The sequence below is a fragment of the Budorcas taxicolor genome, chromosome 3 (genome assembly GCF_023091745.1).
Source record: "Budorcas taxicolor isolate Tak-1 chromosome 3, Takin1.1, whole genome shotgun sequence".
In the NCBI taxonomy this organism is placed as follows: domain Eukaryota; kingdom Metazoa; phylum Chordata; class Mammalia; order Artiodactyla; family Bovidae; genus Budorcas; species Budorcas taxicolor.
Genome location: NC_068912.1, coordinates 118,985,491 through 118,998,843, shown reverse-complemented (window position 1 = coordinate 118,998,843; position 13,353 = coordinate 118,985,491). Strand labels below are relative to the sequence as shown.

Here is a 13,353-nt window from a genome sequence, read left to right as displayed (position 1 = left end):
AAAAGGAAGGCTCTGCTCTTAGAAACTTTGAACTCAGCCTTCCTGGCCTTCATAGGCGGTGAGAGTGTGCTGGGGGCTGGTGGTTTGGGGGTAAAGGACGCATCTCAATGTTTCTTTTCTTAAAAAAAAGTTTATTGGCGCATATTTGATTTATACTGCTGTTAATTTCTTCTGTGTAGCAATGTGACTCAATTATACATACACATACATTCTGCTTCGCGTTTTTTCCATTACGCTCTGTTACAGTGTATTGAGTATAGTTCTGTGTGCAACACGGTAGGACCTTGTTGTTTATCCATCCTACAGATGGTAGTTTGCCTGAATGTTTCTTAAAAGCACCTACTCCTTACTCAGTATTTTCCCAAAGTTTATGTGATGTCGACCCTCCTTAAGATTGCCTTTAAACCTAGGAAAATATTATCAAATTCCGTGAAACTGAAAGTGCCTTCATTCTAGAACCTGCTGGAGACAAAAATGAGACAAAAATTCTGTGCAGCTTGTACTTACGTGTGGAAACGTAAAACCCTACATGGAATATTGGGGAAAGACTTCGAGAGCAGCTTCTCTGGTTATTCCCAACCTAAGGCTCTGTTGCAAGAGCGCTGTGGCACGGGGAAAGTAGAGAACTTAGGAAATATGTGAGTTTTTTTTTTTTTTTTTAATAAAAACGATGAGATAAATATTCCAGTTTTCGTAATGAATACCAAAAAGTCCCCAAATTTGGAGGAAATGATCAGTTTGTATAAATAGTTAAGGATTATTTGAAAGCAGAAGCAAGCCTTTTTCACAGTGGGGACTTCTAGACGCCTTGTCCTAACAGCAGCAGTTTAGTAAGTCACTTATTCGTTACATTTGAGATGTCGACACGGCTTCCCCGATAGCTTGCTTGGTAAAGAATCTGCCTGCAATGCAGGAGACCCCAGTTTGTTCCCTGGGTCGCGAAGATCCGCTGGAGAAGGGATAGGCTACCCACTCCAGTATTCTTGGGCTTCCCTTGTGGCTCAGCTGGTCAAGAATCCTCCTGCAATGCGGGAGACCTGGGTTCGATCCCTGGGTTGGGAAGATCCCCAGGATAAAGGAACGGCTACCCACTCCAGTATTCCGGTCTGGAGAATTCCATGGCCTGTATAGTCCATGGGGTCGCAGAGAGTCGGGCACGACTGAGTGACTTTCACTTTCACTTTGAAATTTGGACAGTGTCAGTAAGATATGAAAAACCAGCAGAGATAAACAGGAAACTCTCAACAGATTTTCAGATTGTAAGAAACCCATGATAATCCGTCTAGTTTGCATTTGCCAGTAATCAATAGAAAAGTGCAATAACAAAGTAGACAGTTTTGATTATATGAGATTCCCGATTTCTGCAGAGAGGATCTCAGACGCCGCGTTCCCTTGTTTCCCTGTTTAGCACATTTGGACCTGCCCATATCTTCTGTCCCGGGCTGGTGGGGTGCCGCAGTCAATTCTCCATGATTCCCTTCATTTTTATTTTCTGTATTGACTCATTACTTTCTTAGCCTGCTTCAGGTATACGTTTAAAAATTTTCCCACACATTTTTAAAAAATTTTGATTATGGAATATTTTACCTCCTGAAGAATGTGGGGAGTGTCATTTAAAGGAGAAAACAAGCCGGAGCCGTGCACTCCCTCCCCGCTGTAAGCCAGGGCTTCTGTGTTTTTGCTTTAAGAAATTCTTCCCTTGGTTTTAAGAAATTCATCTTCTGTGTTCATCAACAATGCGACTTCATTTTACGTGTCTTTGAACCTGATGTAAATGGAATTATACTGTATGTTTCATGTTTTTTGTGTTTTTTTTTGAACACGACTATTTTGGAGGCTGATTCACGTTTACGCGTGTAGCTGTGACTGATTTTCGCTGGTGCTGAGCGATCGGTTGTGTGAGTTTTCACAGCGTGCTCATTTTCCTGTGGATGGCCCTGCAGCGGGCCTTGGGGTGCTGCTACCTTCAGAAGTGGTTTTCGGCATCCTCCGCGGTGCTTTCTGGCACACATGCGGGGTCCTCTGAGGGTCACTGTCAAGCAGTGCAGTGCCGCATCACCGTGCCAGTCCATTCCCACGGGCTGCCCGGCGCCCTCCTTCCCTCACCCCCACCCGGGCCCCTGCCAGAGGCTCGGAAACTGCACCTTACCGTGTTCGCCTTAGGGAATTGAGCAGCCTGGTTCAGGCACCGATAGCTTCTCTTTTGATGTCCCCGTTTTTCTGTTCAGCTGTGTGTTCTCTTTTCTCCTTCATCTGTAGAACTGCTCTCTCTGGCTGTATGCATGTGTGTGTGTTTGTGTGGGGCACGCACATGTGTGTGTTTCCTTCCAGTAGCTGGATGCAAAGCCACTGTCAGGCGTGTGTGTTGCCTTCTGCACGCGTGCCCGGTCTTTTCACTCTGTGTCCTTAATGAGTCCAGCTTCCTAGTTTTAATCTCATACTTATTCTGTTTGCACACCATTGCTTCTCTTTGGATCTCACTCTGCTGACAGTGACACCCCTGAGAAGTTTCTCTAGCAGTCCTTACAGTGGTAAACTCTCGCACGCTGTCTGTCCGAAACGGCGTTCTCTCCCCAGCACCGCGGTCTGCCGTCCCGGGGTGGACCCTTCCGGGTGGACAGCTGTTTCTTCCAGCACTTTGAAAACATTGTCGGCCCGCAGAGTCCCACCGCCGCTGTCTAAGTGTCCCTGCCCGCACTCCTGCCCGCCGCTGTCTAAGTGTCCCTGCCCGCACTCCTGCCCGCCACCGTCTAGGGGTCCCTGCCCGCACTCCTGCCCGCCGCCGTCTAGGGGTCCCTGCCCGCAGAGTCCCACCGTCGCTGTCAAAGTGTCCCTGCCCACACTCCTGCCCGCCGCTGTCTAAGTGTCCCTGCCCGCACTCCTGCCCGCCACCGTCTAGGGGTCCCTGCCCGCACTCCTGTCTGCCACTGTCTAAGTGTCCCTGCCCGCACTCCTGCCCGCCTCTGTCTAAGTGTCCCTGCCCGCACTCCTGCCCGCCACCGTCTAGGGGTCCCTGCCCGCACTCCTGTCTGCCACTGTCTAGGGGTCCCTGCCCGCACTCCTGCCCGCCTCTGTCTAAGTGTCCCTGCCCGCACTCCTGCCCGCCGCCATCTAGGTGTCCCTGCCCGCACTCCTGCCCGCCGCCGTCTAGGGGTCCCTGCCCGCACTCCTGCCCGCACTCCTGTCTTTGCAAGGGTCCCTGCCCGCATGCCTGCCCGCCGCCGTCTAGGGGTCCCTGCCCACACACCTGCCCGCCGCCGTCTAGGGCTCCCTGCCCGCACTCCTGTCTTTGCAAGGGTCCCTGCCCGCACTCCTGCCCGCTGCTGTCTAGGGGTACCTGCCCGCACCCCTGCCCGCCGCCGTCTAGGGGTCCCTGCCCGCACTCCTGCCCGCACTCCTGTCTTTGCAAGGGTCCCTGCCCGCATGCCTGCCCGCCGCCGTCTAGGGGTCCCTGCCCACACGCCTGCCCGCCGCCGTCTAGGGGTCCCTGCCCGCACCCCTGCCCGCCGCTGTCTAGGGGTCCCTGCCCGCACTCCTGCCCGCCGCCGTCTAGGGGTCCCTGCCCACACGCCTGCCCGCCGCCGTCTAGGGGTCCCTGCCCGCACCCCTGCCCGCCGCCGTCTAGGGGTCCCTCCCTGCCCGCCGCCGTCTAGGGGTCCCTGCCCGCACCCCTGCCCGCCGCCGTCTAGGGGTCCCTGCCCGCACCCCTGCCCGCCGCCGTCTAGGGGTCCCTGCCCGCACCCCTGCCCGCCGCCGTCTAGGGGTCCCTGCCCGCACCCCTGCCCGCCGCCGTCTAGGGGTCCCTGCCCGCACCCCTGCCCGCCGCCGTCTAGGGGTCCCTGCCCGCACCCCTGCCCGCCGCCGTCTAGGGGTCCCTGCCCGCACCCCTGCCCGCCGCCGTCTAGGGGTCCCTGCCCGCACCCCTGCCCGCCGCCGTCTAGGGGTCCCTGCCCGCACCCCTGCCCGCCGCCGTCTAGGGGTCCCTGCCCGCACCCCTGCCCGCCGCCGTCTAGGGGTCCCTCCCCGCACCCCTGCCCGCCGCCGTCTAGGGGTCCCTGCCCGCACTCCTGTCTGCCACCGTCTAGGGGTCCCTGCCCGCAGAGTCCCACCGCTTCTGTCTAAGTGTCCCTGCCCGCACTCCTGTCCGCCGCTGTCTAGGGGTCCCTGCTCGCCGCTGTCTAGGGGTCCCTGTCCGCACCCCTATCTTTGCAAGGGTCCCTGCCTGCACCCCTGCCCGCCGCTGTCTAAGTGTCCCTGCCCGCACCCCTGCCCGCCGCCGTCTAGGGGTCCCTGCCCGCACTCCTGCCCGCCGCCGTCTAGGGGTCCCTGCCCGCACGCCTGCCCGCCGCCGTCTAGGGGTCCCTGCCCGCACCCTGCCTTCGCAAGGGTCTGCCGCTTCTCTCTCGGTGCTTTCGTGGTCTTGGTCTCAAGTATTTTCTGCTCCGTTTTCACTGAGTGTTTTCATTTTATCCATCTTGACGTTTTTTTGGAGTTGCTGAAGGTGGGGGGTTAATGTCTTTAAAAAAATTCTGGGGAAGTTTTAGCCCTTTTTCTGTTTTTCCTTTTAACTTTGAATTTTGCTATAATTTCAGACTTACAGCAGCAAGAATAGTACAGAAAATTACTGTATACGTTTGTGTTTTTAAAAATGAACTTTCTCAGACTCATTTGAAAGTGAGTGGTTGAGATGACACCCTTCCCCCAACTAATGCGTCGCCCAGGAACAAGGGCAGCTTGTCAGCAGCCGGCATGGTAGCCGACCTCAGGGAGCTATTAATACCAACCACATCGCAGCATTATCTCCTCGGGGGCCTGACGCATGTTTTGCCAGGTGTCCTAATAAAGCCCTCGATCTCAAGAGGGGCCTCCGCGGCGTTCAGGCCCCCGAGTTTCTGACTCTGGTTTCTGTACCCAGCGATGACTCACACCTGAAGCCGCTACTGTGATGATGGTGCTCTTGGTGATCTTCTAGTCCTGTCTTTCTTGTTAGTTCAGCCGTTGGCTCTTTCCTGTAAAAGAGAACTTCCCTTTCTTATATATTTGTTTATGTATTTATGTTTTGCTCTTGTTTAGTCACTGAGTCGTGTCCAACTCTTGCACCCCATGGGCCGTAGCCCGCCAGGCTCCTCTGTCCATGGGATATTCCAGGCGAGAATACTGGAAATTGCCATTTCCTCCTCCGGGGGTCTTCCCGACCCAGGGGTCGAGCCCACGTCTCCTGCTTGGCAGGCAGATTCTTTACCACTGCACCACCTGGGAAGCCTGACAGCTCTCCGGCCGTCAGAGAGATCATCCTTGGGTTCGTTTGGACTAGTGGGCTGTTTTGCTGACTGGCTTGTCGTCCCGTCGTCACCATGATCTCGTTTGGTGCCCAGACTGTGCAGGTCTGGCTGGTGGGAGCCCCCCGGGCCGACCCCGCACCTGTGAGCCCTTTACTCTCTGCGACACAGTGAGGTGTTCTCGTGTCTGCGTGCCCCCCTGCCCCGGAGTCAGCTGGTTCTCCGCAGAGGCCGGGGTCTGTTTCCAGGGGCTGGTATTTAGGAAGCAGGCTTGGCGTGCGGGAGGTGCCACCCAGCGCCCAGCGCCGGAACACGGATGTCCGTGTGAGCACTGACTCGGGCACACACACACACACACACACTCACCTAGAGCCCCATGAACTCGCAGTGTGCTCCCAGCTCCTCACAGGGTCCCTTAAAGGCCCTTGCTCTTTGCCACACGTGTGACTGACTCTCTGTCCGACGCTGGGAAGCGTGGCTCGTGGTCTCCACGATGTATTTACTCAGTTGCTCAACCCCAGAATGCCCAGAAGGTGTTAATCTACGCCTCTGTGAGAAACACTCGTATAACTGGAGCTCAGTCCTTGCTCAGGGGAGCAGTCCAAGCATCGTCCAAATACCGTGTCCCCAGGCCGCGTGGGCCGGCTCTCCCCTGCCCCTTCCTCTGGCCCGGGGCGTCACGGTCTTCATCTGCAGTGGGTTTGGGGTCACCCTTACTGCTTTCATCTCACTGTGCGGTATTTTCATTTGTTCATTTTTACTTTTTGAGAACATAGGACATGAGTGTGGCCCCCGAGGCCGGTGCTGGGTAGGAGCCTGGACTGAGCAATGGTGTCCATCCCCCCCACCCCTCTGGCTTCCGTCCCTGGGCCCTGCGCCCTCCCCAGCCCCACCCTTGCCCTCCCGCGTTGCCTCCTGGACAAAGGAGGAGCATCCCACAGGCGGCTCCTGTGCACTCGGCTTTTCCACCCCAGCGCATTCGCCCCATCCCTCCCGGGGCTCCTCCCCGCCCCATCCCCGACCTGCCGGTGCACTCACAGCTCGCCGGGTCTTGCTCCTGCGTCCAGCGGTCAGGCCTCCAGGAGGGGCCCGTATCGTGCCTGAGAGCCGTGCCCCGTGGTTCCCTGGTGCTGGCGCACTTCCCCGCGGTGGGAGGTGTGTCTCCAGACTCAGGAGCCGAGTGCCACGGACCGAGGAGGAGCCGGCGTCGTGCGGGGCCGGGGGCCAGGGGCCGGCGCCGGGCAAGCGGGTGCGCACGTGCGTTCCCGGCACGGCCCGCAGGCGGCCCGCTCTGTCCCCACACTGTGCGGGCAGAGGCCCTTACCGTTTGTCCATCTGACCGATAAGGGCGGGGCCGCGGCGTGAGGCCTCTTCTCTGTCTTTATGCCTTTGACCTGGTTTTCGGTCAGGACTTGAGGCTCTGTTCCCACAGTTTTTAAGACTTCTTTATATGCAGGGGGTATTAGCTTTTATCTGAGTCTGCAAATAATTTCTCCCAGTTTGTCAGTTATTTTGTGAATTCTTTATGGTGAATTCTCCATATTCTTTACGCTTCTGCCCTGTTGACTGCCCCTCCCGCCTCCCCCCGTGGTGGTTCAGACGTACCAAGTTCTGTTTTTTCAACTGCATCTGGCTTTTGAGTTGCAGTTAGGAAGCCTCCCTCTGTCCCCAGGCCACCTCTTCTGGGCTCGTGTCTTCCATCCTGGGCAGGTGGGACCCGTGTCCACGTGGAGGTTGCTGGGACCTAGCTGTACCTTTTCCTGGGGGCAGGCACCCAGCCCTCCGTCAGCGCCAGTCTCCTCTTCTCCCGTCCTCTCTCCTGCTCTGTCTAATCAACCATGTTGCTCATTCATTTGTCTTCGACCTTTCACCATTAGCTTTCTTATTGCTACCGGTTCTGCTCAGATCATTTTCAAACGTGCCTGGCTGTGTTCTGCATCAGCAGTGCTCGTTCGCGATCAGCAGAGCCCACCTTGACGGTCTCATTCGCCCCTCCCTCCGCGGTCTCTCGGGGAAGCTGCAGCTCTGTTTCTCTCTGGCGGGTGAGAGCCTGAGGCGCAGACAGGGCCCGGGGTCCAGGGCCGAGCAGCTGCTGAGTGCGGGCCCCGTCATCCGCTTTCTGCTCCGTGACCCTTCGGTGGCCCCGTTCCCTCAGACCTGTTGCGGAGGTGATCTTGTGGGCACATTAGACTTTCCTGTAATCGCAGTTTGCCCTGGCCTGACTCCCGCTGCCTGGGCTTTTTTATTCCCTGCACTGGGATCTTCAACTGTGACTTTCCGCCCATGCAGTGTTCCTGACACTGTTCCTGTGTGGCTGACAGCACGCTCGGCCAGGGAGGATGTGTGCCTCGTGCCAGCGCAGAAGCAGCTCCTGTGGGTGCAGTGCTATGCCCTGGTGTTGGCCGGGTCTTCCCGGCCCCGCGAGGCGGCCTGTGACTGTTGGGTCTCCCCGGCCCCGCGAGGCGTCTGTGACCATCGATCGGGTCTCCCCGGCCCCGCGAGGCAGTCTGTGACTATTGATCGGGTCTCCCCGGCCCCCGCGAGGCGGTCTGTGACTGTTGGGTCTCCCCGGCCCCGTGAGGCATCTGTGACTGTTGGGTCTCCCCGGCCCCCGCGAGGCGGTCTGTGACTGTTGGGTCTCCCCGGGCCCGCGAGGTTTCAGTGACCATCGATCAGGTCTCCCCGGCCCCGCGAGGCAGTCTGTGACTATTGATAGGGTCTCCCCGGCCCCCGCGAAGCGGTCTGTGACTGTTGGGTCTCCCCGGCCCCCGCGAGGCGGTCTGTGACTGTTGGGTCTCCCCGGCCCCGTGAGGCATCTGTGACTGTTGGGTCTCCCCGTCCCCCGCGAGGCAGTCTGTGACTGTTGGGTCTCCCCGGCCCCCGCGAGGCAGTCTGTGACTGTTGGGTCTCCCTGGCCCCGTGAGGCGTCTGTGACTGTTGGGTCTCCCCGGCCCCGCGAGGTGTCTGTGACTATCGATCGGGTCTCCCCGGCCCCCGCGAGGCGGTCTGTGACTGTTGGGTCTCCCTGGCCCCCGCGAGGCAGTCTGTGACTATCGATCGGGTCTCCCCGGCTCCCGCGAGGCGGTCTGTGACTGTTGGGTCTCCCCGGCCCCCGCGAGGCGGTCTGTGACTGTTGGGTCTCCCCTGGCCCCCGCGAGGCGGTCTGTGACTATCGATCGGGTCCTGGCCCCCGCGAGGCAGTCTGTGACTGTCCACTCCCAGGTGGGCTTCCTTCTTGGTCCACCCCCTCCCAGCCAGCGTGTGGCACAGGCATGGACGCATCCCTCCAGAGGAGCTGCAGTCTCTCTGCCCTGTGTGGGACCCGTGACTTGTCCTCCTGCCCTGAGGGTCCTTAAACAGTGACAGTGACCCCGTGAGCTGTGGCTGAGGTGGGCAGCCTTGGGACAGCCTCAGGAGAGGCCCCCGGCTCCATGCCCTTCCTTCTCCCTGAGTTTCTGCCCTTGCTGTCCTGCCGACTCAGCTGGACGCAGGTTTCAGACAGTAGCCTGCCCCCTGGCGAGACACGGACTTCTCTCAGGCCGGGCTCAGTCGCCAGTGCCCTAAGCTGGCTGTCGAAACGATGCTGATTTATCTACTTTGCTTGCTTATTGGCTGCACCGGGTCTTCGATGCAGCAGGCGGGATCTTGGCTCCCCGATAAGGCATCAAACCTGGGCCACCAGCACTGGGAGCGCGGTCTTAGCCTCGGGCCACCGGGGAAGAAGTGATGGCAGGTGGAGAGCCTGGAAGGTCCGGGGTGCGGCGTGCTGGTGAGAGACAGAGAGAGCCGCCAGCGACCGCTGCCTTGGCCTCCTGGTAGCTCATGACGAGGCCAAGCTGCCCTGTCACAGGGCTGTGTAATGTCACGTGGAGAAGGGGCCGGGTGAGCTGCGTGCCCCGAGCCTCAGTGCTGACCTTTTCCTCCCGGGGAGCAGGGCATCCCCAGGGCACGAGCCTCTCACGTGTCCACTGCTGAAGCTACTCGCTCGCTGCTGCAGGGACTTTGGCATCGAATGGTTCTGCAGCTACTTTTGTGGCTTTGCATTCAGTGTGTTAGTAGCTCAGTTGTGTCCGACTCTTTGCGAGCCCATGGCCTGTAGCCAGCCAGGCTCCTCCATCCATGGAATTCTCCAGGCAAGAGTACTGGAGTGGGTTGCCATTCCCTTTTCCAGGGGATCTTCCCCACCCAAGGACTGAACCCGGGTCTCCTGCATTGCAGGTAGATTCTTTACCATCTGAGCCACCGAGAAGCCAGCGTAGCTAAAAATACAAAATAAATTCAGGCAGCAGCTGGACTCCGGAACTCAGTGCATCCATCTGCCGGTTGGAGGGAGGGGCCAGGCTGGGGTCGGGGGCAGACTCCCGACCCTCGGTCTCTCCATGTTCCCACGTACAGAGGTGCAGCCTGAGCGACAAGACCCCCGACCACCAGCTCTTTCTTCAGCCCATGGGCTCCCCTGTGCTGGGCGAGGCACCCAGCCCTGTCTGCCCGGCTCGTCTCCTCCTTGGCTCCTTGCCCCCCACCCCTGCTGGTGGGGAGCACGCGAGGGCCCTCCAAGAGCCCATGAGCACAGCGCTCCTCGGGGTTTGGATCCGGGAGGGACTGGAAAGCTGCACTCTGCAGAGGAGGCCTGAGCCCTGTGCTCCAGCCAGCCTGGGCCTGGCACCAGGGGCGTGCCCACCGCTGCCACCCTCTCACCCTCAGGCCAGGCCACGTTCTGGGGGACTCGTGACGGGCCACCCCGATCTCTCCTGCCTGCTGCCGCGTGAGTGCAGGGGGCCCCTCCTGGGGTCACAGGACATCGGCAGTGCATCCTCGGGCCAAGCCGGCGAAGCGCCGTGGTCCTTCTTCTTGGGGCCTTTCTCCTTGTCCCAGATGGTGAACAAGGGGGCTTTACCTTAGTTGGATGCACAAAGGAAAGAGTGGGCTTGGCTCTCCCGTGCGGCGCTAGAGAGGCTCATTCTTCTGAAGAAAGTTGCATGTGAGCATCAGTGCCTCCCTGCTGTCAATTGAGGACGGCAGGGGATGTTTCTACTCCTGGGCTTCACACCGAGCTCCAGCCGGCTGGTGGAGGACCGAGGAGGAAAGGGCAGGCTGTGGAGCCTGGCTTGGCCCTCAGGGCTGCGTTCCACGCAGGGCTCGTGGTCTGGGAAGACGGGCCCGCAGGCCGTCTGTGGGGTCTGGGTGTCTCTTAGCTGTGGTGACAGCATCTTCCTTGTCGCCCCCTCGTAGCCTGGAGACCAGGGCGGGTCATGACCCTGGTCCTGAGGTCACTTAGGAGGGGCGTGGCCCCCAGACCCAGGTCCCTCCATGCAGCAGGCCCACCTGCCGGGTCTAGCGTCCAGTCCTTGTCCAGGTGGTGCCCTGCGTGGCCTCCTTGGGTGGCAGTGGGCACTCTGGGTGTCTGGATGCCTCTGATAGTGAGGCTTTTATCTTAACGCTGCACGTGAAAGTGGAAGTTGCTCATTCGTGTCTGACTCTTTGTGACCCTATGTACCATAGCCCGCCAGGCTCCCCTCTGTCCGTGGAATTCTCCAGGTCAGAACACTGGAGTGGGTTGCCATGCCCTCCTCCAGGGGATCTTCCTGACTCAGGGATTGAACCCAGGTCTCCTGTGTTGCAGGCAGATTCTCTACCGTCTGAGCCACCAGGGAAGGCCCTTAATGCTGAGCTCCTTCAAATGTCAGCTGAGGATATCTGCTTGTGGTCTTCGTGACTTGGGGTTTTTCCTTGAGACATTCATGGAGAAGTCTTCTCTGTCTGTTAGTTCAGCGCTGTGGGAACCACGCCATCCCGCCTCCTCTCTGACCTCTGTGTCCCCGGGGAGGCCTGGCGCACCCCTGGGATGAAGCTGGCCCCGGCCCTGAGCTCCCCCCGGCCCCCGCATAGCACGCCTGGGAGAAGATGCTGCTTCGTCGTCTACAGCACGAGCGCGGTCACAGTCTCCGCAGTGGAGTCTCACATGAAAATGCAGTTTAACACCTGCCTTTTACTGTTTGTTTAAGATGGAAGTGTGAATTTCTGTAAAAACCTTGAGTCTGTGTGTGCCCTTGAGGGTCTGGGCTCTCCTCTCCTGCCGGGCCCTTTGCCCTTTCCTCAAGCAGTGATCACACCGGCCCTCTGCACTCAAGCGTCATTCATTTCTGGAGTCCCATTTTCAACTGGCTGGTAACACTTGGGCCTTGCATTTCCCGGATGTTCCGGATGTCAGTGGACAGAACACAGATGTCCCATGTATCTGTGGACAGGGACAGCTGACGCCCATGAGGATGCCTCCTCCTGCCCTCTGCATGGCCTGTGACACGTGCCGCCTGGTGGGCCCATGCCAGACGTTGCAACACAGGGCAGAGCCGGTGTGCCGTTGGCTGCAGCCATCCTTACTCACATGCCATGGAGGCTGCTGAGCGCCGGCCTGGCTGTCCCGGCGTCCAGGTGTGCAGAATGTCCCAAGGAGGCCATCAAGCTCTCGCCTTGGGCTGCTGGGCACCCTTTCTGGGAGAGTCTGTCTTTTTTCTTGGTAAGATAGAATGTGCTCTTCCTGAACTGATAGAAATATTACAAACCAGTCAGTTTATCCCATGCCTGTGTGATTTTTTTTTTAACTGTAGGCGAACACCATTGAGGTCTGTTGCAGAGATGACTGTGGATGGGTTTGCAGTGGGGGTAGATAACTGTCTCGCCTTTGCCCCGAGGCCCACCTGCTGACCCTGCTCAGGCTCAGCCTCCTGGTGAGACGCAGCCGGCAGGGGGTGAAGCCGGAGGTCAGACGCCAGGAGTGCAGTGGGCACCCCTCCCTGAGACCTGCCCGCCACTGGCTCGGGCCAGCAGCCCCGTCCAGGGCTCTCAGACAAGGCAGCACAGGAGCAGGGAGCCGGTGGGCAGAGAGCCAGCCCTGTGGCGACGTCCAGCCTGCGCCTCCCGCAGGGCTCAGGGCCTCTCCTCAGCCAGCCCCAGGGCCCGGTCAGTTCCTGTCTTATGACCAGCCTGCGCCCGCAGCCTGTGGAGTGGCCCTTCCCCGGCCACGTCCGAGGCCCCTGCCGTGGGAGGAGAGTGAGTGCTGAGGTCCCGTCGGCCCCGTGCTGGCTGTGGAGCCTGGAGCAGCTGGGGAGATGGAAACGCACGGAGCCCCGGGGGCTTCCCCCGACCTGGCCCCCGGCCCCCAGATGCACTGGCCATTCGGGTTTTCTACCAGTCAGGCCGGCCTTGCCCCTGGCGTGCGCTGCTTGGAAGAAAGGTTAAACTCCCGCGAGCAGAGCGTCCGCCCCGCGTCGCTGTGGGGTCGGGCTCTGTTTACCCGAAGCCCAGGGGCTGCCTCGGCCGCCAGGCCTGGTGCTCGGGCGGGTGGAGGGGGCAGGGGCCCGCCCGGGCTGGGAGTGGGCAGCTGCTGGAGCTCCCGCGCCGGGCATCGCAGCATGCACCTCCTGCGGGGCGGGTCCCTGCGCCTTCTTAGCCAGCTCTGCGGCCTCCCGGGGATGCGCGCCCCAGGACCCCTGCTCCACCCTCCCCCGCACTCCAAGGAGCCGACCACCACCCCTCCTGGCTGGGCTCCACCTCCTCATATCGCCGGGGCTGAGGCCTCATCCCAGGTGTGGCCTCAGGTGACTCCTCCGTCCCTCACATTTGAACGCGCATGGAGGGATTAGGGACAGCTCGGCTGAAGTGAAGAGCTGCGAGCAGGCAGCGTGGTGTTTATTGCATGTGTGGCATGTCGGCCAGGGTGTGCGGGGTTCAGCCAGGGTGTGGGGTTCAGTCAGGGTATGTGGAGTTCAGTCAGGGTGTAGGGTATTAGGGTGTGAGGTGTCAGGGTGTACAGGGTTCAGTCAGGGTGTGGTGTGTCAGTCAGGGTGTGGGGTTCAGTCACTGTGGGGTGTCAGTCAGGGTGTGAGGGGTTCAGTGAGGGTGTGGGGTGTTAGGGTGTGAGATGTCAGGGTATACAGGGTTCAGTCAGGACGTGGCGTGTCAGTCAGGGTGTGGGGTTCAGTCAGGGTGTGGGGTTCAGTCAGGGTGTGTGGGGTTCAGTCAGGGTGTAGGGTATTAGTCAGGGTGTGAGGTGTCAGGGTGTACAGGGTTCAGT

The 13,353-nt window shown here is 59.6% G+C and overlaps 1 protein-coding gene across 2 annotated transcripts in view; it reads left to right on the top strand.

Moving 5' to 3' along the window:
• HDAC4 (histone deacetylase 4) overlaps positions 1-13,353 on the top strand; it is a 288,523-nt gene that overhangs the window by 79,932 nt on the left and 195,238 nt on the right. For both annotated transcript variants that reach the window (XM_052636482.1, XM_052636481.1), the window contains exon 3: positions 10,903-11,796. In XM_052636482.1, the coding sequence (XP_052492442.1) occupies positions 11,670-11,796 (127 nt within the window). In that variant the 5' untranslated portion in view covers positions 10,903-11,669. The remainder of the gene's footprint in view (positions 1-10,902; positions 11,797-13,353) is intronic.